The sequence below is a fragment of the Erinaceus europaeus genome, chromosome 3 (genome assembly GCF_950295315.1).
Source record: "Erinaceus europaeus chromosome 3, mEriEur2.1, whole genome shotgun sequence".
In the NCBI taxonomy this organism is placed as follows: Eukaryota; Metazoa; Chordata; class Mammalia; order Eulipotyphla; family Erinaceidae; genus Erinaceus; species Erinaceus europaeus.
In genome coordinates this window covers 69001447-69028564 of record NC_080164.1, presented here as the reverse complement: position 1 = coordinate 69028564, position 27118 = coordinate 69001447, and the positions used below count along the sequence as shown (strand labels likewise).

Sequence of the window (27118 nt, the reverse complement as noted above, 5' to 3'; positions counted from 1 at the left end):
AATAAATAAATAACTAAATATATATATATATGAAATTGCCATTGTTGGGTGCTCTTTTGAGAATCGACTTCTGAAAAAATAATTCTGAGCATCTTGCTATACTCTTACTAGCAGGTGCTTAAAATATCATTTTACAATTTAAACACTCTATATCTTATATTTTTTTTAAAAACAGAAGTGTGACACTACTAATACTGATTTATTTGTTTTAAATGTGTATTTCCTGTATGTGGCGATGCAGTTTTATGTCATACAGCACATCTAGTTCACCTAAGAGAGCTTCTATCCACTACAAAAGGACAGAACACTGGGTCTTGCTAGATTATTGATACTGAGTAGACCTCAACATGAACGTTCTTGGGTGTTTACGCATATAGATCTATGCAGGCCATCGGTGTAGATAATGGAATTTCTTGCAAACAGGAGCTCCTGAAAACACTCTATAGAGAGATTTTAATCTGTAGTAAGAATAGGATTTTAGATACTTTTTTTTTTTTTTGGTAGAAACCAACGGCAAATCATCTAGAGGTAGGTTAGTCGTCACTTTTACTGAATGTCCTGGTTCAGTGACTACTTGTGCATTTTGCCTTAATCCTAAAAGTAGAAAATTTCAAGGTACCACTTCACCTGTGATATGTGGTCTTTTGAATTTACACCTTGGGTTACTGATTTTGCCTCTCTGAGTCTTGGTTTTCATGTCTGTCAGCAGAAAATTCAAGGTACCTTTCACTGGCTGTGTGATTTCCATGACACCACCCTGTCAAGAGCCTGGCCCATGACCTGGTAGAAAACATACCTTCACTTATTGATTTTGTTTCTTTTCTTCTCTTATGTCTTTACTTTCTCAGTTCTCACCTCTCCTCTCTTTCTCTCTTCTCTAGATTCCATAAAAGGAGTTGCTTTTTTTTTTTTTTAATGTGTCATCTCCTCAGGTCTAAGAGAAGGGAACCCTCAATCAGAAACACTAGCAGTTGCGGCAGGGGTGGGGGGTGTCACAAACTTGATTCTCTAATGTTTCTACCTCATTAATGTTCATTCCTGGCCTGCTTATACACAATTAAACTGTGCACAAAAGTGTGTCTTCACAGGATTCATCACAAGTGACCAACATATTGTAGCAATTATAATTGAATACACTTGCAATCAGCAGCATGATGAATAACCCATGCACAAAGATTCTTGCACCCTTACCCTAAACAGTGGTAGGAGTCATATTTAGTTCCTTTATGGGCTCAATGAGCTTAGAATCAAGGCTTTGTTTTTGGCACAGCAAGACACAAAAAATACAGAGCAATCACACTGTATATACAGTCATACAGTTATTAGTAATATTATTTTTGTCTTAATGAAACAGCAACTGTCCTAACATACCATCTTGACAACCAACAATGATTCCCAAATGGGTGAGGATGGGAACACAACATCCACAGACACCATTCATGTGAAATACCTATATGAATGGGGATTTGCAAACACCCACTCTGACCTCCAGTCTAGCACAGAGTTCCTCACTCACCTTCTCTTTTCTTGCTGTGAGGATGACATGGCTGTTATGGGCCCTTCAACAAAAAGACAGCAAGAGCTATATGGCAGTATCACTTAAGAGGTTTTCATTTTATGCAAAACACTGAGGACTTTCCTTTTACTCCTTCAGGCCTTTCTTGGAGCTGCTTTGAAATATTCCTCTGCTGAAATATCAGATACTCCTCCATACCATTTCTGAAGCCAGATATGTTCTATCCTCATCTTCATAAAGAACCATTCATACTGACGAGGCCACTTCCTCATAACCGGATGTCTGCAGGTAGAAAGGAGCAGCCACTGTGAAGAGTGCTGGTCAGAGGACACACACACATACACACACACACACACACACACACACACACACACACCTATATTTCTCTGTGTACTGAAAATCACAAATTCATGTAGATAGATCCAATCCCAACACAGTTCCAGAGTTAACCTAGTTGCTTTCCTATTAGTATATATATGATCTTTTCCATGGAAGCAAGAAACTGGGTTTTCCCCTCTCCTTGCTACATTTATTTATGTAGATTACATAGATTCTCATATATATATATATAATCTGGGAGTCAGGTGGTAGTGCAGCGGGTTAAGCGTGAAGCACAAGGATCTCGGTTCGAGCCCCCGGTTTCCCACCTGCAGGGGAGTCGCTTCACAGGTGGTGAAGCAGGTCTGCAGGTGTCTATCTTTCTTTCCCCCTTTCTGTCTTCCCCTCCTCTCTCATTTCTCTCTCCTATCCAACAACAAATATATCAATAACAACAATAATAACTACAACCATAAAACAATAAGGGCAACAAAAGGGAATAAATAAATAAATAAATATTTTTTTTAAAAAATTCTGTTTTTGCAGGTTTGAGGATGGCACACCTGACTTACTGCTTTTGCGAAAGTCTTTGACTGATTTAGACAAATGTCCACTTGCCTGTTTTTGGTCCATAAGCCAGTGTAGCTGCCTGCTTCTCCAGATACTTCCTACAAGGCAACTGTCTCCACAGATGCCCTCTTCACCCAGGAACAGACTTCAACACTCACTTCTCCATGCACACACCCTCCTCACGTTGGGAGCTCTGACCCCCACACAGGTCACCTCTCTCACTGTGACCCACTCAGTGAGAGAGGTGACCTGTGCATACTTATGTCCTGGACCTGCTGATAAAACTTTAGGGCTGTGGCCTGGGAGGTGCTACAGTGAGTAAAACACTGGGCTCTCAGGCATGAGGTCCTGTGCCAGAGTGATGCTCTGATTCTCTCTCTCCCTCATACCTCTTAGACAGATCTAAAACAAACAAGCAAGCAAACAAACAAACAAAAAACAGGGCCACTGAGGTGGTAAAACTTGGAAGACAGAGGCCCTAGTTTTAGCCCTAGCACTATTTATGCTAAAAATGAGTGGTGTTCTGGTCTGTGCCTTATAAAAATACAGAAATTTTAGACTATTGAATCTTATCTCCAGGAAACTTAGTTGGTAAGTATGTCAGGTGGATCCAGAAAGCTGTATCCATCAGCCTCCTCAGTGGCCTAGATGCAGGGCTGCGAGGTCCACTCTGGGGAGTTTTCTCTTACTCTTGGCACTCTGCTTAGCAGGATCATTTGGAGTTGTTCATGTTGACATGATGACAAAGGCTCCGTAATCTCCATTTCAAGGTAGAGTATCATACAAGCAAAGCATACAAGGAACTGTGCTGGGATCCTCTCGGTATGGGGCGCTTTTGTGAGACCCACTAGAACCCTTTGACTTGGTCTCTGCTGCCACCACAAATAGCCAAGACAAGCTTATGCTTTGTTCTTTTCTTTTTTTGAAAGTTATCTCTATGTGTTGGAGAAGGTGGCTCAAAGATAGGGATCAAGATTGGTGCTGCTTCAGAATCTCTGCTTTGCTTTTTCCTTTTGTCATCAGGGCTTTGTATCTGCATGATTGCACCATGATCTCAGTGGACTTTTTTTCCTTCTGTTTTTCCAGATAAAGAGGGAGATACAGTGAGAGAGAGGCAGAGACACCACAGCACTGCTCTACTGCCCGCGAAGCTTCTCCTTTACATGGTACTCCCATGTGATAGTCTGGGGCTCAGAACCAAGTGCTCAAACATGGTAAAGTGTGTACTCTATCAGATGAGCGGTCTGGGTTCCAAACCTCTATGTTTTCTTATTTATCAATAAGGGAGAGAACCAGAGCATTACTCTGGCCTATGTGATGCCAAGGATCACACATACCTCTTGCGTACACCTTCTGCACTCTACCACCTCGTGGGCAAATCAACTTAAAAGCACATACAAACCTTGAAAACATAGCTTGCTTGGCAAATTCTAGTTCTTCTGGGGGCACTGCCATCATCTTCCCAGTGAGCGTCAACCGTGCACACCGGGGATCTTCTGGGTCAACGATACTTTTTCTGTGTGTGAAGAACATTTTTCTTATATTAAAAATTATCATGAAACATTCACGGGAACAAAACTCTAAGGTTCACATTAATAATTTTTTAAAAGACTTTTTTTTTTTCTTTTTTCATTTATTGGGTAGGGACAGCCCGAAATTGAGAGAGAAGGGGGTGATAGGAAGAGAGAGAGAGACAGAGAGACACCTGCAGCCCTGCTTCACCACTCACAAAGCTTTCCCCTTGCAGGTGGAGACCACACATTAATAATTTTAAGAGGATGTACACCTACATTCACAGAAGTACAACTTGTATTTGCCCAAACTTGAACACAACCCAGATGTACTATAGCAACAGATGAGTGGCTACGAAGGTTGCCATATATATATCATCTTCAAGAAATGATGAAATTGGGGCTCAGGTGGTGACGCATCAGGTTAAGTGTACACATTATAGTGCACAAGGATCCAGGTTCAAGCCCCTGGTCCCCAGCTGCAGAGGGGAAGCTTCACAAATGGTGAAGCAGTACTGCAGGTGTCTCTTTGTCTCTCCCCCATCTGTCTCTTCCCTGCCCTCTCAATTTCTCTCTATCTCTAGCCAATAATAAATAAATAAATTAAATTAAATAAAAAAGAGATAATAGTCAATATTAAAAAAATAAATGATAAAATCATCTTCTTTGCCTCATCTTAGATATAACTTGAAAGAATTATGACATGTAAGTTAAGTCAGAAGGAGAAGGACAAATACTGGGTCATCTCATTTATATTGATGTTTAAGAAGAAAAGCAAGAGAGAGACTGGGTGGTGGTGCACCTGATAAGCACACATGTTACCATGTGCAAGGGTCCCGGTTAGAGCCCCCCCCCAACTGCAGGGGGAGGAGCATCATGAGCAGTGAAGCAGGTCTTCAGGTGTCTTTCTCTTTCCCTCTCTGTCTACTCTCCCCTCTCAATTTATTTCTGTCCTAGCAAGTATAATAGAAAGAAAGGAAAAGAAAGAAGAAAAAGAAATGGAAAATAAAAGGAGGAAAATGGACTGGAGGTAGCATATTGTAGCAAGCAAAGAACTTTGAAACCCTAAGAGAAAAAACCCTTTGGTCACAAGCTTACACTTGTTTTTTTTTAAGTTACCTTGATATGTTGGGGAAGATGGCTCAAGGGTGGGGAAACATAACAATAATGTCAGTCACGTGCATTCATATATTGTTTTTGGCATTTCTTTTTTTTTTCTTTTTTTCTTTATTTCTTTATTGGGGAATTAATGTTTTACATTCAACAGTAAATACAATAGTTTGTACATGCATAACATTCCCCAGTTTCCCATTTAACAATACAACCCCCACTATGTCATTTATCATCCTTCATGGACTTGTATTCTCCCCACCCACCCACCCCAGAGTCTTTTACTTTGGTGCAATACGTTTTTTGGCATTTCTACGACACTTCTGTATAAATGCTGTCTGTCATTTGCTGTTATAATATTTATTAACATTTACACCAAGAGCATTTGTACGTTATGGACATATCAGTTCTAGGAAACAGGTGTTCTTATTAACCTTGTTTTAAAAGTAAGGGCCATGAGATGAGATATGTTAAATGACTTGTTCAGGCTTCTGGGTGAAGCGACTTCCCTGCAGGTGGGGAGCCGGGGGCGGGGGGGGGGGGCTCGAACCGGGATCCTTATGCCAGTCCTTGTGCTTTGTGCCACATACACTTAACCTGCTGCGCTACCACTGGGCTCCCTATAAATCATAACTTTAAAAAAAAAGAGTAAGGTATGTCCAAAGAGATGGTGCAATGGCTTGAGTACTGGAATGTTAAAATGCACGAAGTCCTGAGTTTGGTCCCCAGAATCACATGATCCAGAGTGATGCTCTGGCTCTTTCTTTTTTAAAAAAATATTTTATTTAGAGATCTGTTTCTCTCCTCTCCTCTCCTCTCCTCTCCTGGATCAACAAGGAATACCAAAGGAGACCACTTAGGAACTAAACAAGACAGGACTAGAAAACTTCAGGAACCCACCAAATCACTGGTGAGTGCAAACACATGTGGCTGGTAGTCAGAGAGGAGCCTAGGGAGAGATTAAGTGGCTGGTAACAGTCTGGCGGTTTATCAGTTGAGACACCACCTCCAGCCTGTTCCAACAACAAGGGGACAGCTGAAGGGATAAGAGGACTCCCCTGAGATTTACCAAGTGCAACTCTGAGTCTCCATTGCTACTGCCCTCAGAATCTGGAGCAGTGGCAGGGAGGCCCTGGGCTGACGCCAGAGGACAGAAATCTAACCAGGAAACTCAAGAGAAGACCTATACCTCAGTGGCATAGCGGTATGGCTGTGAAAGTCTCTTTGCATAACCACTGGCTTATCTCTGCCCCACCCTGCTTTATCTCTTGGTCAGGAGTCAGTGATTAAGCTAAGAATCCTACTTAAAGTTTAAAAACCCTCAGGCTCCCATAGCCTACAGGGAAGAAAAAGCACAAAGGAGGCTTTTAAGCCACTGAGCTCCAAATCAGGGATTAAAATACTATTGAAACAACTGTTAACTTCCACCACTGTGAACCCTTTAATTACCTTACTTAGACACAAGTCAATCCAGGCAAGAGCGATCAGTAATTTGAAAAGTACTGAGAGAGGGAACTGATAACATAATATATATAAAATGGTTAAATCAACCAGAAGAAATATTGGAGAAATGAACCAAGACAAGGGTCCAGCTACAAGCCCCCAAAAGGGTGAAGCACAAAATAATGATGGTAACATCCAAACAATAGTTAAGGAAATAATCACAGGAGTGAGTAAAGAGTTTGAAAGGATTGTCACCAGAAATACAGAAACAACAAATGAGACTTTGGAAGAAAACACTAATTATCTCAAGGTTATTAGAGAGCTGAAAGCTGAAATAGCTGAGCTAAGAACACAATTAGCTGAACAAGCTAAAACAGTATCAAAACAGGGTAACAAAATAGATGAACTCCAGAAAATAGTAGAGGGGAGAGAGAATAGAATCAATGAGGTTGAAGACAGACTTAGCAAGATTGAGGATGAATTAGAGACAACTAAAAAAGAAGTAAGAGATCTCAAAAAGAGATTAAGAGATACTGAAAACAACAACAGAGGCCTATGAGATGACTTCAAAAGAAACAATATATGTATTACTGGCTTACCAGAGGAAGAAAGAGAGGGAGAGGAAGAAAGCATTCTTCCGGCCACAATAGCCAAAAACTTCTCTAGTCTAAACAACATCAAAGACATAAAGGTTCAAGAAGCCCAGAGGGTCCCAAACAGAATTAACCCAGACTTAAAGACACCAAGACACATCATATTTAGAATGGAAAGGAATAAGGATCCTGAAGGCTGCAAGAGAAAAACAAAGAGTCACCTACAGAGGAAAACCCATAAGATTACCAGCAGACTTCTCCACACAAACACTGCAGGCTAGAAGAGAATGGCAAGATATCTATCGAGTGCTCAATGAGAAAGGTTTTCAACCAAGACTACTGTATCCTACTAGACTGTCAATTAGACTAGGTGGAGGCATAAAAACCTTCTCAGACAAGCAACAGTTGAAAGAATCAACTATCACCCGGCCTGCCCTGAAAGAAGTTCTGAAAGGTCTCCTATAGACCACCATAAATCAGACCACCATAAATATGCCATCTATCAGAACACTCTAAAACTCTACAAGAATGGTATTAAAATATCTTCAAACTTTGATATCAATAAATGTCAATGGCCTGAATTCACCTATTAAAAGACACAGTCAGAAGTTGGATCAGAAAACACAACCCAACAATATGCTGTTTACAGGAAACCCACCTAACTCAACAAGGCAAACAGACTCAAAGTGAAAGGATGAGAAACTATCATACAGGCCAGTGGCCCACAAAAAAGGGCAGAAACAGCTATTCTTTTTTTTTTTTAATTTTTTTATTTCTTTTTTTATTATTTTATTTATTCCCTTTTGTTTCCCTTGTTGTTTTATTATTGTAGTTATCGTTGTTGTTATTGATGTCATTGTTGTTGGATAGGACAGAGAGAAATGGAGAGAGGAGGGGAAGATAGAGGGGGGAGAGAAAGATAGACACCTGCAGACCTGCTTCACCACCTATGAAGCGACTCCCCTGCAGGCGGGGAGCTGGGGGCTCGAACTGGGATCCTTACGTTGGTCCATCTAACACAATAGATTTTAAAATAGATAAGATTAAAAAGATAGGAATGGACACTACTTAATGCTCAGAAGATAAGTCAATCAAGAGGACTTAACAATTATTAACATCTATGCACCCAATGAGAAGTCATCTAAATACATCAAATGTCTACTGAAAGAGCTACAGCAATATATTAACAGCAACACAATCATAGTAGGGGACTTCAACACCCACTTGCTCAACTGGACAGATCATCCAGGCAGAAAATCAATAAAGACATAAGGGAACTAAATGAGGAGATAGATAAACTACAAATATTGGACATTTTCAGAGTCATTATCCCAAGAAACTGGAAAACACATTTTACTCAAGTCCACATGGGTCATTCTCAAGGATAGACCATATGTTAGGCCACAAAGACAGCATCAGCAAATTCAAGAGCATTGAAATCATCCCAACCATCTTCTCAGACCACAGTGGAATGAAACTAACACTTAACAATCAACAACAGATTAGTAATAGTCCCAAAATGTGGAAGCTCAACAGTACACTACTTAACAACTATTGGGTCAAAGAGGAAATAAAGGAAGAAATCAAAATGTTTTGAGACTTCAATGAAAATGAAAACACAAGCTATCAAAATATTTGGGACACAGCTAAGGCAGTACTGAGAGGGAAGTTCTTAGCCATACAAGCACATATTAGGAAACAAGAAAAAGCACAAATAAGCAGCCTGATTGCACATCTTAAAGACGAAGAAGGAGAAGGAAAAGGAGAAGGAGAAGGGGAAGGGGAAGGGGAAGGGGAAGGGGAAGGGGAAGGGGAAGAAGAAGAAGAAGAAGAAGAAGAAGAAGAAGAAGAAGAAGAAGAAGAAGAAGAAGAAGAAGAAGAAGAAGAAGAAGAAGAGGAGGAAGAACAGAGGAACCCTAAAGAAACCAGAGGACAGAAATCACTAAAGTGAGGGCAGAAATAACTAACACTGAAAATAAGAAAACCATAAAAAAGATCAACGAAAGTAAATGTTGGTTCTTCGAAAGAGTGAACAAAATCAACAAACCTTTAGGCAGACTCACAAAACAGAAAAGGAGAAGACCCAAGTAATTTGGATTGTAAATGAAAGAGGAGATATCACAAGAGACACCGCAGAAATTCAACATATCATGCGAGGCTTCTATGAACAACTATATGCCACCAAGCTAGAGAACCTGGTAGAAATGAATGATTTCCTAGATACTACGAATATCCAAAATTAAATAAAGAGGAACTAGATAATATGAACAGGCCCATCATTGCTAATGAAATTTAAAGAATTATCAAAAACCTTCCCAAGAATAAAAGTTCTGGACCAGATGGTTTTACGAATGAATTCTATATAACCATCAAAGAAGAACTAATACCTCTACTTTTAAAAGTATTCCAGAAGATTGAAGACACTGGAATACTCCCTCCTAGTTTCTATGAAGCCAACATCACTTTGATACCAAAAGCAGACAGGGACACAACCAAAAAAGAAAACTACAGACCAATATCTCTGATACATTTAGATGCTAAAATATTGAACAAAATTCGAGCCAACCGGATACAACAGTATATTAAAAAGATTGTTCATCATGACCAAGTAGGGTTTATCTCAGGCATGCAAGGTTGGTTTAATATACACAATCAATGTCTAATATACATAATCAATGTGATCCACCACATTAACAAAAGCCAGATCAAAAACCCCAAGGTCATATCAATAAATACAGAGAAAGCCTTTGACAAAATGTAACATCCATATTATCAAAACACTACAAAAAATGGGAATAGAAGGAAAACTCCTCAAGATAGTGAAATATATATATATATATATATAGCAAACCTACAGCCAATATCATACTTAATGATGAAAAACTGGAAGCATTTCCCCTCAGATCACGTACTAGACAGGGATGTTCACTATCACTATTACTATTAAACACAGTGTTGGAAGTTCTTGCCATAGCAATCAGGCAGGAGCAAGGAATTAAAGGCATACAGATTGGAAGAGAAGAAGTCAAACTCTCCCTATTTGCAGATGACATGATAGTATACGTAGAAAAACCTAAGGAATACAGCAAGAAGTTTTGGAAATCATCAGGCAATATAGTAAGGTGTCAGGCTACAAAATTAACATTCTAAAGTCAGTGGCATTCCTCTATGCAAACACTAAGCTAGAAGAAGTTGAAATCCAGAAATCAATTCCTTTTACTATAGCAACTAAAACAATAAAATATCTAGGAGTAAATCTAACCAAAGAAGTGAAAGAGTTGTATACTGAAAATTATGAGTCACTACTCAAGGAAATTGAAAAAGACACAAAGAAGTGGAAAGATATTCCATGTTCATGGATGGGTTGGAAGAATTAACATCATCAAAATGAATATATTACCCAGAGCCATCTACAAATTTAATGCTATCCCCATCAAGATCCCAACCACATTTTTTGGAGAATAGAACAAATGCTACAAATGTTTATCTGGAACCAGAAAAGACCTAGAATTGCCAAAATAATCCTGAGAAGAAAGAACAGAACCGGAGGCATCACACTCCCAGATCTCAAATTGTACTAGAGGGCCACTGTCATCAAAACTGCTTGGTACTGGAACATGAATAGACACACTGACCAGTGGAATAGATCTGAGAGCCCAGAAATGAGCCCCCACACCTATGGACATCTAATCTTTGACAAAGGGGCCCAGACTATTAAATGGGGAAAGCAGAGTCTCTTCAACATATAGTGTTGGAAACAATGTGTTAAAACATGCAGAAGAATGAAACAGAACCACTATATTTCACCAAATGCAAAAGTAAATTCCAAGTGGGTCAAGGACTTGGATGTTAGACCACAAACTATCAGATACTTAGAGGAAAATATTAGCAGAACCCTTTTCCACATAAATTTTAAAGCCATCTTCAATGAAACAAATCCAATTACAAAGAAGACTAAGGCAAGTATAAACCTATGGGCCTATACCAAATTAAAAAGCTTATGCACAGCTAAAGAAACTACTACCCAAACCAAGAGACCCCTTATAGAATGGGAGAAGATCTTTACATGCAATACATCAGACAAGAGGCTAATAACCAGAATATATGAAAAATTTACAAATCTCAACAACAAGACAACAAATAACCCCATCCAAAAATGGGGGGGAGGACATGGACAGAATATTCACCACAGAAGAGATCCAAAAGGCCAAGAAACTCATGCAAAATGCTCCAAGTCTCTGATTGTCAGAGAAATGTAAATAAAGACAACAATGAGATATCACTTCACTCCTGTAAGAATGTCATACATCAGAAAAGGTAACAGCAGCAAATGCTGGAGAGGTTGTGGGGTCTCCTACACTGCTGGTGGGATTGTCATTTGGTCCACCCTCTGTGGAGAACAGTCTGAAGAACTCTCAGAAGGCTAGAAATGGACCTACCCTATGATCTGCAATTCTGCTTCTGGGGATATATCCTAAGGAACCCAACACACCCATCAAAAAGATCTGTGTACACATATGTTCTTAGCAGCACAATTTGTAATAGCCAAAACCTGGAAGCAACCCAGGTGTCCAACAGATGAGTGGCTGAGCAAGTTATGGTATATATACACAATGGACTACTACTCAGCTATAAAAAAATGGTGACTTCACCATTTTCAGCTGATCTTGGATGGACCTTGAAAAATTCATGTTAAGTGAAATAAGTCAGAAACAGCAGAATGAATATGGGATGATCTCACTCTCAGGCAGAAATTGAAAAACAAGATCAGAAAAGAAAACACAGTAGAACCTGAACTGGAATTGGCATATTGCACCAAAGTAAAAGACTCTGAGGTGGAGTTGGGTGGGTGGGGAGAATACAGATCCAAGAAGGATGACAGAGGACCTAGTGGGGGTTGTATTGTTATATGGGAAACTGGGAAATGTTATGCATGTACAAACTACTGTATTTACTGTTGAATGTAAAACATTAATTCCCCAATAAAAAAAGAAAAAAAATTATTTATTTTATTTTAATGAGAGAGATACACAGAGAGATAACAGAGCACTGTTCAGTTCTGGCTTATGGTGGACCTTAGAGCCTCAGGCACGAGAATCTTTCGTGTAACCATCATGCTATCTATCTCCCTAGCCTGTTCTGACTCTTTCTTTTCTTTTTTCTTTTTTTTTTAAGCTTTTTTTTTTTTTTGCTTTATCTTTATTTATTTTTTTATTGGATAGAGACAGCCAGAAATTGAGAGGCAAGGGAGTGATAGAGAGGGAGAGAAACAGAAAGACATCTGTAGCACTGCTTCACCACTTGCAAAGCTTTCCCTCTATAGGTAGGGACCAGGGGCTTGAACCTGGGTCCTTGAGCACTGTAACACGTGCACTTGGGTGCACAACCACCCAGCTCCTTCTAGAACTTTCTTTCTCTCCTTGTACCTCTATCATGTTAATAAGTAAAACTTAAAAAATGAGTAAGGTAGATATATTTAAAGGTGTCCATGGTAAAGATAGGCGCAAAATAATCTGATTAAAGAACAGATCAAAGGCCTTAACAGACACCTCATAAAAGAAGATACAGATGGCAGATAAGCATTGAAAAGCTGCTCCACACCAAAAGTCACTAAGGGTGGGCAAATTAAAACCATTTTAAAGCCACTGGTATTTTAGGAGGCCCCAGCCCCAGAAGAACACTGACAACACCAAATGCTGGCAAGAATGTAGAACAACAGGATCTTTCAGCTGGTGCATCTTGGTGGGGATGCAAAATTGTACAGCTGCACTGGAAGAGTGTGGCAATTTCTTACAAAACTAGGCATCCCCTTACTGTCTGATCCAAACCTGTGCTCCTTGGAATTTATGCAGAGGAGTTAAAAACTTATGTTCATAACAAAACCTGTATTTGGATGTTTAGAGTAGCTCCATTCACAATTGCCAAAACCTAGAAGCAACCAAGATGTGTAAATTCAGACAAGGGAATATTATCTAGCACAAAAAAAGAAATGAGCTATAAAACCATGAAAAAACATGGATGAACCTCAAACACCTGTGAAAGAAGCCAACTTGAGAGGGTTACAAAAGTAAAATGTCAAATGCGTGACATTCTGGGAAAGGCAAAACTAGAGTCCCCATAAAGAGATGTGTGGTTGCCAGCAGTTGGGCAGTGTTGGGCAGTGTGTGTGTGTGTGTGTGTGTGTGTGTGTGTGTGTGTGTGTGTGTGTGTGTGTGTGTGAAGACATGACTGAATTATAGCTTAAGGCCTGGGTACAAGGCTCAGGTGAATGTCCCTGGTTGACTGTCCCTTGCATATGTAGACATGCCTCACTGCTGGAGAACTGAGTGCATCCCATGTGATTCCTCTGGTAAGGGACACTAGAAGGCTCATGCCTGGTTTCTCTGACTTTGTCCCATGCGACTTTGACTTTTGCTGATCTCAAACTGTGTCCTGTCATTGTAATACACTGTGAACTCCTAGTCTTTCTAGTGAATTTTTGAGTCTGAGAGCAATCTTGGGGGACTCGTGACACAACTAAACAGACTTTGAAAGATCCTTATTTCACATATGGTTCATCTTTTTCAAATGACTGCATTGAGGCATGATTCATTAAGGGTCATCCTCATTCATTTGTATGACATAAGAATCTTGAGAAATTTGCACTTGTTAAATTGGGGCTTTGTTTTGTTTATGCTTAAGGAACTTGTCTTCACCTGCTCGGGAATTTTTCTTTATTACACATCCTGTTGAGAAACAGTGGACATACCCATCTCGTCGGGCAAATTGCTTCATGTGAGAACACTGTACCATTAAAGAGTGTTATCATTTCAATGATTTTACCACTGCAAAAACGCAACTGCTGTATTGTGAGGGATTTTTTTTCTTTTTGCCACCAGGATTATTGCTGGGACTTGGTGCCTGCACAAAGAAACCACCACTCTCAGCGGTCATTTTCTCCCTTTTCATTGGCTTTTATGCAATAGGACAGAGAGAAATTGAGAGGGGAGGAAAGTCAGAGAGGGAGAGGGAAAGAGAGACAGCTACAGCACCACTTCACTGCTCGTGATGCTTCCCCCCTGAAGGTGAAGAACAGGGGCTTGATCCTGAGTCCTTGTGCCTGGTAACATGTGCACCCAACCGGGTATGCCCCTGCCAAACCAAGTTTTCACTTATTTATTTATTTATTCCCTTTGGTTGTCCTTGTTGTTTTATTGTTGTAATTATTGTTGTAGTTATTGATGTCGTCATTGTTGGATAGGACAGAAAGAAATAGAGAGAGGAGTGGAAGACAGAGAGGAGGAGAGAAAGGTAGACACCTGCAGACCTGCTTCACTGCTTGTGAAGTGACTCCCCTGTAGGTGGGGACCCCGGGGCTTGAACCAGGATCCTTACGTTGGTCCTTGCGCTTTGTGCCACCTGCGCTTTACCCGATGCGCTACTGCCCGACTCCCATCCAAGTTTCTCTTATGAGTTGAAATTCACATGGTAACTATAAAAACTGCATATGCATTGCATTTGGTAAACAAACAAATAAAATACTTAGCTTGCCAGTAGTTTTACTGCTCCTCAAAAATAGTGAACAAAAGCAATGGTATTAAAGAGTAGGGCTTAGTGTGTAGCCTGGCATCCCTGATCAGTGGTTTATAATTTATGAGAGCCTACTTGGTTCTGGGGGTGACATTCCCCACTCCTCTTAGTAACAGACTCTGAACATTCTCTCACACACAGCTTTAGGAATTCCTGGGCCACCCCCACAGCTGAGGGTTGGAATTGCCTAAGTCAACTAGAATATTCCATGCTGGGTCATGGCAATGGATTCATGGATTGATACAGAGCCTGGCAGAGTGGTACAAACTGTCCTGGAGCTGCCCTTCCTCTTGTGGTGTCTCCACTATATTCCTTACATTGCTGGCTCTGGAGCGCACCCCCTGCACTGTTTGTTACCTCTGCTGGCTGAAGGACTTGTACTTCTTCTTCTTTTTTTGTTTTAATTTATTTCTTTATTGGGGAATTAATGTTTTACCTTCAACAGTAAATACAATAGTTTGTACATGCATAACATTCCCCAGTTTCCCATTTAACAATACAACCCCCACTATGTCATTTATCATCTTTCATGGACCTGTATTCTCCCCCCTACCCAACCCACCCCAGAGTCTTTTACTTTGGTGCAATACGCCAATTCCATTTCAGGTTCTACTTGTGTTTTCTTTTCTGATCTTGTTTTTCAACTTCTGCCTGAGAGTGAGATCATCCAGGACTTGCACTTCTTTTAACTTTTTCTTACTGGCCTTACTATTACCAAAAGCAGAGCCTAATATGATATTTAATAGTTTACTCCAGGAGAGTCAGGGACTAAAACATTCAAAAGTCTGCTCTTAATGGAGCAGGTGTCATGTCCACAGGGATACCCCCACAAGGCAATACTGTTTCAAGGCATGGACCCCATAATCTGGGGGCTCCAGAATATGACTAAACAGGGACAATGGTCAGTTAAGCACTATGTGTGTGAAAAAGTGAAGTAGATGACTGGAGAGTTATAAATGAATGAGAAGACTGTGACTGCACTCACATTGCATCCAATTAAAAGACAAGACTGCCTTCCAGATATTTAGCCTCTGTTGAGATAAGCAATCATCCTCTTGCTCCGTCCTTTTAGACTCACTAATTATATTTTGGTTTTTGCCACTAGGATTATTGCTGGGTCTCAGCACCTGCACTATTGCATTGCTCCTGGTGGCTGTTTATTTAAAACAAATTTTTTTTTAGTAGAAGCTGATGGACATAGAAAGAGAGGGGGAAACAGACAAAGAGATGAAGAGATACCTCCAGCAGTGGCTCACTGTTTCTGAAGTTTTTTCTCCTGTAGGTGGGTACCAGGTATTTGAACCTGGGTCTTTGCATGTGGTAACATGTGTGCATGTGGTCATGTGTGGTAATGGGTGAGCAACCACGTGGCTCCTATAGTCACAATTTAATGAGCTACACTTTTTTAAAAATAATTTTTTGTTTCCTTTTCTATTCTTTTATTTCCTTCCTTCCTTCCTCCCTCCCTCCCTCCTTCCTTTCTTTCTTTCCAGAGCACTATTCAGCTCTGGCTTATGGTGGTATGGGGAATTGAACCTGAGACTTTGGAGCCTCAGCATGAGAGACTCTTTGCATAACCATCATGCTATCTACCTCCGCCCACTTTTTTTCTTTATTGGGGGGGATTAATGGTTTATAATCAACAGTAAAATAGTAGTATAAACAGTAGTTTATACATGTGTAACATTTCTCAGTTTTCCACATAACAATTCAATCCCCACAATTCAACCTCTGCCATCACGTTCTAGGATGAACCCTCCACCTCACCCCAGAGTCTATTACTTTGGTGCAATACACCAACTCCATCCCAAGTACTAAGAGAGGGAACTCATAACATAATATATAAAATGGGTAAACCAACAAGAAGAAATATTGGAGAAACTAACCAGGACAACAGTCCAGCTAAAAGCCCCCCAAAGGGTGAAGCACAAAATAATGAGTTCAACATCCAAACATTACCTAAGGAAATAATCACAGGAGTGAGTAAAGAGTTTGAAAGAATTGTAATCAGACATACAGGAACAACAAATGAGACTCTGGAAGAAAACACTATCTCAAGGTTATTAGAGAGCTGAAAGCTGAAATAACTGAGCTAAGAACACAACTAGTTGAACAAGTTAAAACAATATCAGAACAGGGTAACAAAATAGATGAACTCCAGAAAACAGCAGAGGGCAGAGAGAATAGAATCTATGAGGCTGAAGACAGACATAGCAAGATCGAGGATGAATCAGAGACAACTAAAAAAGAAGTAAGAGATCTCAAAAAGAGGTTAAGAGATGCTGAAAACAACAACAGAGACCTATGGGATGACTTCAAAAGAAACAATATACACACTAGTGGCTTACCAGAGGAAGAAAGAGAGGGAGAGGAAGAAAGCATTCTTCAGGACATAATAGCTGAATACTTCTCTAGTCTACACAACATCAAAGACATAAAGATTCAAGAAGCCCAGAGGGTCCCAAACAGAATTAACCCAGACTTAAAGACACCAAGACACATCATATTTAGAATGGAAAGGAATAAGGATCCTGAAGGCTGCAAGAGAAAAACAAAGAGTCCCCTACAGAGGGAAAACCCATAAGATTAGCAGCAGACTTCTCCACACAAACACTACAGGCCTGAAGAGAATGGCAAGATATCTATCGAGTGCTCAATGAGAAAGGCTTTCAACCAAGACTACTGTATCCTACTAGACTGTCATTCAGACTAGATGGAGGCATCAAAACCTTCTCAGACAAGGAACAGTTGAAGGAATCAACTATCACCAAGCCTGCCCTGAAAGAAGTTCTGAAAGGTCTTCTATAAACAGTCAGACCATCATAAATAGGACATATATCAGAACACTCTAAAACTCTACAAGAATGGCATTAAAATATCTTCAATCTTTGATATCAATAAATGTCAATGGCCTGAATTCACCTATTAAAAGACACAGAGTAGGAAGATGGATCAGAAAATACAACCCGAGATCACTTTCTCTCCTCTCCTCGCCTCTCCTCTCCCGAATCAACTAGGAATACCAAAGGAGACCACCCAAGACCAAAACAAGACAGGACTAGAATGACCACAGGAACCCACTAAATCACTGGTGAGTACAAACACATGTGACTGGTGACAGAGAGGAGAGAGGAGCCTAGGGAGAGATTAAGTGACTGCTAACAGTTCAGCAGTTTATCAATTGAGACATCACCTCCAGTCTACTCCACCAACAAGGGGACAGCTTAAGGGAGGAGAGGACTCTCCAGAGACTCACCAAGTGCAACTCTGAGTCTCCATTACTACTACCCTCAGAATCTGGAGCAGCAACAGGGAGGGACACCAGGGGACAGAGATCTAACCAGGAAACTCAGGAGAAGACCTATACCTCGGTGGCATAGCTGAGGGGTTGTGAAAGTCTCTTTGCATAACCACTGGATTATCTCTGCCACACCCTGCTTTATCTCTTGGTCAGGAGTCAGTGATTAAGCTAAGAAGCCTATTGATAGTTTAAAAGCTCTCAGGCTCCCATAGCCTACAGGGAAGAAAAAAAAAAGAGGCTTTTAAACCACTGAGCTCCAACTCAGGGATTGAGACAACTGTTAACTTCCACTACTGTGAACCCTTTAATTAACTTACTTAGACACAAGTCATTCCAGGCAATAGTGATCAATAATTTGAAAAGTACTGATAAAGGGAACTCATAACATAATATATAAAATGGTTAAAACAACAAGAAAAAATATTGGAGAATCGAACCAGGACAAGAGTCCAGCTAAAAGTCCTCCAGAGGGTGAAGCAAAAAATAATGAGTTCAACATCCAAACATTAGCTAAGGAAATAATAACAGGAGTGAGTAAAGAATTTGAAATAATTGTAATCAGAAATACAGGAACAACAAATGAGAATATGGAAGAAAATACTAATTATCTCATGGTTATTAGAGAGCTGAAAGCTGAAATAGCTGAGCTAAGAATGCAACAAGCTGAACAAGCTAAAACAGTATCAGAGAAGGCAACAAAATAGATGAACTCCAGAAAACAGTAGAGGGCAGAGAGAATAGCATCTATGAGGCTGAAAACAGATTTAGCAAGATTGAGGATGAATTAGAGACAACTAAAAAAGAAGTAAGAGATCTCAAAAAGAGATTAAGAGATGCTGAAAACAACAACAGAGACCTATGGGATGACTTCAAAAGAAACAATATATGCATTATTGGCATACCAGAGGAAGAAAGAGAAGGAGGAGAAGAAAGCATTTTCGAGGCCATAATAGCTGAAAACTTCTCTAGTCTAGACAACATCAAAGACATAAAGATTCAAGAAGCCCAGAGGGTCCCAAACAGAATTAACCCAGACTTAAAGACCCCAAGACATATCATACTTAGAACGGAAAGGAATAAGGATAAAGAAAGGATCCTCAAGGCTGCAAGAGAAAAACAAAGAGTCACCTACAGAGGAAAACCCATAAGATTAGCAGCAGACTTCTCCACAAAAACACTACAGGCCAGAAGAGAATGGCAAGATATCTATCGAGTGCTCAATGAGAAAGGCTTTCAGCCAAGAATACTATATCCTGCTAGACTGTCATTCAGATTAGATGGAGACATCAAAACCTTCTCAGACAAGGAACAGTTGAAGGAATCAACTATCACCAAGCCTGCCCTGAAAGAAGTTCTGAAAGGTGTCCTATAAACAACCAGACCACCACAAATAGGACATATATCAGAACACTCTAAAACTCTATAAGAATGAGGTAAAAATATCTTCAATCTTTGATATCAATAAATGTCAATGGCCTGAATTCACCTATTAAAAGACACAGAGTAGGAAGATGGATCAGAAAACACAACCCAACAATATGCTGTCTACAGGAAACCCACCTAACTCAACAAGACAAACACAGACTTAAAGTGAAAGGATGGAAAACTATCATACAAGCCAATGGCCCACAAAAAAGGGCAGGAACAGCTATTCTCATATCTGACATGATAGAATTTAAAATAGATAAGATTAAAAAAGATAGGAATGGACACTACTTAATGCTCAGAGGATCAGTCAATCAAGAGGACTTAACAATTATTAACATCTATGCACCCAATGAGAAGCCATCTAAATACATCAAACTTCTTTTTTTTTTTTTTTAAATTTTATTTTATTTATTCCCTTTTGTTGCCCTTGTTGTTTTATTGTTGTAGTTATTATTGTTGTTGTCATTGTTGGATAGGACAGAGAGAAATGGAGAGAGGAGGGGAAGACAGAGAGGGGGAGAGAAAGATAGACACCTGCAGACCTGCTTCACCGCCTGTGAAGGGACTCCCCTGCAGGTGGGGAGCCGGGGTTCGAACCGGGATCCTTATGCCGGTCCTTGTGCTTTAAATACATCAAACTTCTACTGAAAGAGCTACAGCAATATATTAACAGTAAGACAATCATAGTAAGGGACTTCAACACCCCACTCTCTCAACTTGACAGATCATCCAGGCAGAAAATCAATAAAGACATAACGGATCTAAATGAAGAGATAGATAAACTAGAACTATTGGACATTTTCAGAGTCATTCATCCCATGAAACTGGAATACACATTTTACTCAAGTCCACATGAGTCATTCTCAAGGATAGACCATATGTTAGGCCACAAAGACAGCATCAGCAAATTCAAGAGCATTGAAATCATCCCAAGCATCTTCTCAGACCACAGTGGAATGAAACTAACACTTAACAATGAACAAAAGATTAGTAACAGTCCCAAAATGTGGAAGCTCAACAGTACACTTCTTAATAACTTCTAGGTCAAAGAGGAAATCAAGGAAGAAATCAAAATGTTTCGAGAATTCAATGAAAACGAAGACACAAGCTATCAAAATATTTGGGACACAGCTAAGGCAGTACTGAGAGGGAAGTTCTTAGCTATACAAGCACACATTAGGAAACAAGAAAAAGGACAAATAAACAGCCTGATTGCACATCTTAAAGACCTAGAAGAAGAAGAACAAAGGAACCCTAAAGCAACCAGAAGGACAGGAATCACTAAAGTTAGGGCAGAAATCAATAACATTGAGAATAGAAAAACCATACAAAAGATGAACGAAAGTAAATATTGGTTCTTTGAAAGAGTAAACAAAATCGACAAACCTTTAGCCAGACTCACAAAACAAAAAAGGGAGAAGACCCAAATTAATCGGATAGTAAATGAAAGAGGAGATATCACAACAGACACCTCAGAAATTCAACATATCATGCGAGGCTTCTATGAACAACTATATGCCACCAAGCTAGAGAACCTGGAAGAAATGGACGATTTCCTAGATACCTACCAACTTCCAAAACTAAGTAAAGAGGAAGTGGATAACATGAACAGGCCCATCACAGCCAATGAAGTTGAAACAGTTATCAAAAATCTCCCCAAAAATAAAAGTTCTGGACCAGATGGTTTTACAAATGAATTCTACATAACCTTCAAAGAAGAACTAATACCTCTACTTTTAAAAGTCTTCCAGAAGATTGAAGACACTGGAATACTCCCTGCCAGCTTCTATGAAGCCAACATCACTTTGATACCAAAAGCAGACAGGGACACAACCAAAAAAGAAAACTACAGACCAATATCTCTGATGAACATAGATGTAAAAATATTGAACAAAATTCTAGCCAACCGGATACAACAGTATATTAAAAAGATTGTTCATCATGACCAAGTGGGGTTTATCCCAGGCATGCAAGGTTGGTTTAATATATGTAAATCTATCAATGTGATCCACCACATCAACAAAAGCAAGACCAAAAACCACATGGTCATATCAATAGATGCAGAGAAAGCCTTTGACAAAATACAACATCCCTTTATGATCAAAACACTACAAAAAATGGGAATAGATGGAAAATTCCTGAAGATAGTGGAGTCTATATATAGCAAACCTACAGCCAACATCATACTCAATGGTGAAAAACTGGAAGCATTTCCCCTCAGATCAGGTACTAGACAGGGCTGCCCACTATCACCATTACTATTCAACATAGTGTTGGAAGTTCTTGCCATAGCAATCAGGCAGGAGCAAGGAATTAAAGGCATACAGATTGGAAGAGAAGAAGTCAAACTCTCCTTATTTGCAGATGACATGATAGTATACACGGAAAAATCTAAGGAATCCAGCAAGTTTTGGAAATCATCAGGCAATATAATAAGGTGTCAGGCTACAAAATTAACATTCAAATCCAGAAATCAATTCCTTTTACTATAGCAACTAAAACAATAAAATATCTAGGAGTAAACCTAATCAAGGAAGGGAAAGAGTTGTATACTGAAAATTATGAGTCACTACTACTCAAGGAAATTGAAAAAGACACAAAGAAGTGGAAAGATATTCCACGTTCATGGGTCGGTAGAATTAACATCATCAAAATGAATATACTACCCAGAGCCATCTACAAATTTAATGCTATCCCCATCAAGATCCCAAGCAAATTTTTTTGGAGAATAGAACAAATGCTACAAATGTTTATCTGGAACCAGAAAAGACCTAGAATTGCCAAAACAATCTTGAGAAAAAAGAACAGAACTGAAGGCATCACACTCCCAGATCTCAAATTGTATTATAGGGCCATTGTCATCAAAACTGCTTGGTACTGGAACATGAATAGACACACTGACCAGTGGAATAGAACTGAGAGCTCAGAAATGAGCCCCCACACCTATGGACATCTATAATCTTTGACAAAGGTGCTCCCACTATTAAATGGGGAAAGCAGAGTCTCTTCAACAAATGGTGTTGGAAACAATGGGTTGAAACATGCAGAAGAATGAAACTGAAACACTGTATTTCACCAAATACAAAAGTTAATTCCAAGTGGATCAAGGACTTGGATGTTAGACCACAAACTATCAGATACTTAGAAGAAAATATTGGCAGAACTCTTTTCCGCAGAAATTTCAAAGACATCTTCAATGAAAAGAATCCAATTACAAAGAAGACTAAGGCAAGTATAAAACTATGGGACTACATCAAATTAAAAGGCTTCTTCACAGCAAAAGAAACCACTACCCAAACCAAGAGAATGGGAGATCTTTACATGCCATACATCAGAGAAGAGGTTAATAACCAACATATATAAAGAGCTTGCCAAACTCAACAACAAGACAACAAATAACCCCATCCAAAAATGGGGAGAAGACATGGGCAGAATATTCACCACAGAAGAGATCCAAAAGGCCGAGAAACACATGAAAAAATGCTCCAAGTTTCTGATTGTCAAAGAAATGCAAATAAAGACAACAACGAGATACCACTTCACTCCTGTGAGAATATCATACATCAGAAAAGGTAACAGCAGCAAATGCTAGAGAGGGTGTGGGGTCAAAGGAACCCTCCTACACTGCTGGGTGGGAATGTCAATTGGTCCAACCTCTGTGGAGAAGAGTCTGGAGAACTCTCAGAAGCCTAGAAATGGACCTACCCTATGACCCTGCAATTCTTCTCCTAGAGATATATCCTAAGGAACCCAACATATCCATCCAAAAAGATCTGTGTGCACATATGTTCTTGGCAGCACAATTTGTAATAGCCAAAACCTGGAAGCAACCCAGGTGTCCAACAACAGATGAGTGGCTGAGCAAGCTGTGGTATATATACCCAATGGAACACTACTCAGCTGTAAAAAATGGTGACTTCACCGTTTTCAGCCCATCTTGGATGGACCTTGAAAAAATCATGTTGAGTGAAATAAGTCAGAAACAGAAGGATGAATATGGGATGATCTCACTCTCAGGCAGAAGTTGAAAAACAAGATCAGAAAAGAAAACACAAGTCGAACCTGAAATGTAATTGGCATATTGCACCAAAGTAAAAGACTCTGGGTTGGGGGTGGGGAGAATATAGGTCCAAGAAGGATTCAGAGGACCTAGCGGGGGTTGTATTGTTATATTGGAAACTGGGGAATGTTATGCATGTACAAACTATTATACTTACTGTTGAATGTAAAACATCAATTCCCCCCCAAAAAAAAATCAGAGTAAAAAAAAAAAAAAGAGTACACAGTATAGTGCTCAAGGATCTGGGTTCACGCCCCTGGTCCCCCACCTGTAGGGGGAAAGTTTCATGAGTTGTGAAGTAGAGCTGCAGAAGTCTCTCTGTCTCCCTCCCTCTCCTCTCAATTTTTCTGTCTTTATTCAATAATAAATAAAAATTTTAAAAAAAGGTAAGAGCACATTCTCCTAGACAGAAATCAGTACATTCCACCCACAATTAAGCCATCCTCTTATTTCAGTGAGGTAGTTTCTTATTCTCATTTTACACATGAGGAAACTGAGGCTCCTAAAGGTTAAGTCACTTGTCCCCAGCCACAAAGCATGAGGAGCGGTAGAGCTCTCTCTGATTGTAAGTGTACGCTCACGCCACTTCAAGACATCACTATGCATCCCAGGATCCGGTGAAAGGCAACCTCCCAGAGACAACACAGAGAGAGGACCTGAAGTAAATCCTTGTCTACCTGCAGAACTCTCCTTCTGATTCTGGCAGCAGGAGTGAGGCCATGGGGTTCTTCATCAGATCAGCTACCACGGGGTCCTTGGGTGTCATGTAGAAGAAAGGAATTCCAGTGCTGTTGTTCAAGGGACCATCACTGATAGGCAGGCAACTCCCAAATGGCAGTCCTGAGATCTAACAAACACCAAGAAAGACTTTTCAATGAAGTGTTGAAGATGGACTCGAATGGAGAGTTTAGCTTGTGTCTCTGACCAGGAAAAATTGCGGAGGGCTGGGGATGTGAAGGGAAGGAGACACATCATAAGAAGATATGAGTCACACCAAAGCAAAGGACTCTTGCAGCGGGGTGGGGAGGGAGGCTTTCAGGTCCTGGTGCATGATGGTGGAGGAGGGCCTAGGCTGGGGTGCTTTGCAAAAAATTGAAACATTTTACACATGTGCCAACAACTGTATTTACTACAAACCATTAATCCCCAATAAAAACACATTAAAAAAGAATTTAAACACATGAACTTGCAAAAAATAAAAAAGAAAGTAGATATGAACCTTAAATACCAAGTAGTCCAGAAGGTGACACAGTGAATAAAATGTTGGACTCTTAAGCATGAGGTTCAAGTTGGATACCTGGTTTTGCATGCGCTAGAGTGATGCTCTGATTTTCTCTCCCCCACCCCCACTGATTTGTCAGTAAATGATCACCCCCCCCCCCCCGGTTTATAGTTGAAGCTAAGTGCTGGCATGATGAATCCACCACTCCTGGCAGCCATTTTTTTCCTTTCTGTCTCTCTTTCTATATTATTAGATAGGACAAAGAGAAATTGAGAAGAGAGGGGGATAAAGAGAGGAAGAAGGAAAGACAGACACACCTGCAGACCTGCTTCACCATTTGTGAAGTGTCCCCCTTGCAGGTGGGGAGCAGGGGGCTGGAACGTGGTCCTTGCGGTTGGTAACGTGTACTCAACCGGGTGTGCCAGTGCCTGGCCCCCTCAGTAAATAATTTTTAAAACATCATTTTGAGTAATTGAATGTCTAGTGTCAATGTTGTGAGGATATTTTTTCTAACATCTCTTTTCTTAGAACTGTTTCCTTTTCTAATACTTTTTCCTTTTCTAATATTGATTTTTACTCCAAACTCCATTAACTCAGAGAATATTCACATGTACCTGCCCTGGATACAAAGCACAATACTAAGAAGTTTATGACAAACTGAAAAACAGAATCTGAATAAATTTGTACTACCATTTGAAGGACTCCTTAATATTGTGTTTTCTTGGAAGGCTGAAGCCATCCGTACTCCCAGCTCTGCACACCATGCTGTCATGTAACACTTCTAAGACAAAGACAACCCTGAGTTCATATCTTTTCAAGGTGTGCCTCAGGAGATAGAGTGGTGAAAAAACTATTTTGGTGCTCTGATATCCAAGCAGACTCTGAATCTCGCCTGAAAAGGTTTAAGACTGTTTCTGTAATCAGAGTAAAGTCTTTTACATATTTATTTACCTTAAAAAGGCCCTTCAAAACTACCCACTCCACCACTTCCTTTCACTGATGTAAAACATAAAATGGAGAGTCCTAAGTAGTCTGGGAGCTGGAGTCAGAGCCTAAGCACTGGTAAATGACTCACATGACCTGTGGAATATATATATACAGGAGTTCAAACTATTGCCCTTGCATCTACTCTTAACAGCCAGTAACATTTTCTGGAAGATGTATACTTAGGGATGTTACAATTTCATCATCTATCCATGTCATTTTGGTTCAAGGTGGAATCACATCTAGTAAGGGAGTAAAATGTGTCAGCCTATGAATAGTAAGAACTGCAGCTAGAAACTCGTTCCAGCAAGTATGCACAATGGACAAGAAATCTTTGCTGAAGAGTTCTTGAATTTTGCTTCACCGCCCTCCCTCTCAGTTTTCTACACCCGCTCTATTCACCAGTTCGATGTCAGTGACCCAGAAGTTGGTCTACTCTGTAATGTCAATGGTAACTCTGGCTTCTGGTGTCCAGCAGGTCTCTGGTCCAGGCACTGGTTACCTGTTTGTTGTCTCTTTGCCTATCTCCACAATGGGCTTCAATCCCATCTACCTGGCAGGAAGCCCGGCTCTCAGCCATTCCCTTTCCACCACCAGCACCACCACTTTGCTAGGCTGACCAAGCACAAGCTGGTTGCACTCTGCAAGATGCTCAGGCTCAGTGCTCAGTCCAGCGTGCGTGCCAGGCAGGTCTGAGGGCGGGAGCGGCCCGCGGCGTCCCCCTGCTTCTCGGGCGCCGCCTACACCTGCACCTGCACCTGCACCTGCACCTGCAGCGCGCAGGCGGGCTTACCTTCAGGTGTGAGGACGCGGTGGCCAGACAGCCCCAGGCGCTGGCGTGGGCCAGGAAACGGGCTGTGCCGGGGCGCAGCCGGGGGCCGCTCTCCCGGGGGTAGGAGAACATCCCGGGGGGCGCGGGGGGCGGCCTGGCGCGGGCAGCACCCGCGGGGGGCGGCAGGTGGGCGCTCTCCTTGTGCGCCGAGGCCGGGAAGCGCTGCTGCCAGAGGCTGCCCGAGTCCTCCAGCAGCGCGGGCAGCGCCTCCTCCGTAGACGCGCCGTCCAGGTCCTCGTCCACCTCGTTGGTGACGGCCCAGGACACCGAGCTCACGATCACGTAGCCCGCGGCCGGGGCCAGGAGGACGCCGCAGTACAGCAGCCAGCAGAGGCTGCTCGGGCCGTAGCGCACAGACATCTTGCGGGCGGGCACGTCCTGCCTCGGGGGTCGCTCGCAGCGCCACGGCCCCGCACACGGCGCAGCGCCCCCTTGCGGTGACGAGGGAAGCGGCGTCGGGTCCCCCCTGCTGGTGGGTCCTCCTCCCGGCGTCAGCGCCCCCAGCCTCTTCCAACAGGCCGGATTCCACGCAATTGCACCCACCGCAGGGCGCGGTGGCTCCGGGGTGGGTCCCTCTCCTCCTAGAAAGCGCAGGCGCTTCAAGTGCTGGCTCAACACCTCCTCCACTCAATAGCTGGGTCACCCTGCGGAGTCATTTAAC

General features: G+C 41.1%; 1 protein-coding gene across 1 annotated transcript; it reads right to left on the bottom strand.

Moving 5' to 3' along the window:
• Positions 1–21: 21 nt before the first annotated feature.
• CREG2 (cellular repressor of E1A stimulated genes 2) lies at positions 22–27118 on the bottom strand. The gene is made up of 4 exons (XM_007521884.3): positions 26419–27118; positions 24097–24266; positions 3807–3920; positions 22–1798 (listed from the first exon to the last, which is right to left on the bottom strand). The coding sequence occupies exons 1-4, from the start codon at positions 26815–26817 to the stop codon at positions 1651–1653; spliced, it is 831 nt and encodes a 276-aa protein (XP_007521946.1). The 5' UTR covers positions 26818–27118; the 3' UTR covers positions 22–1650.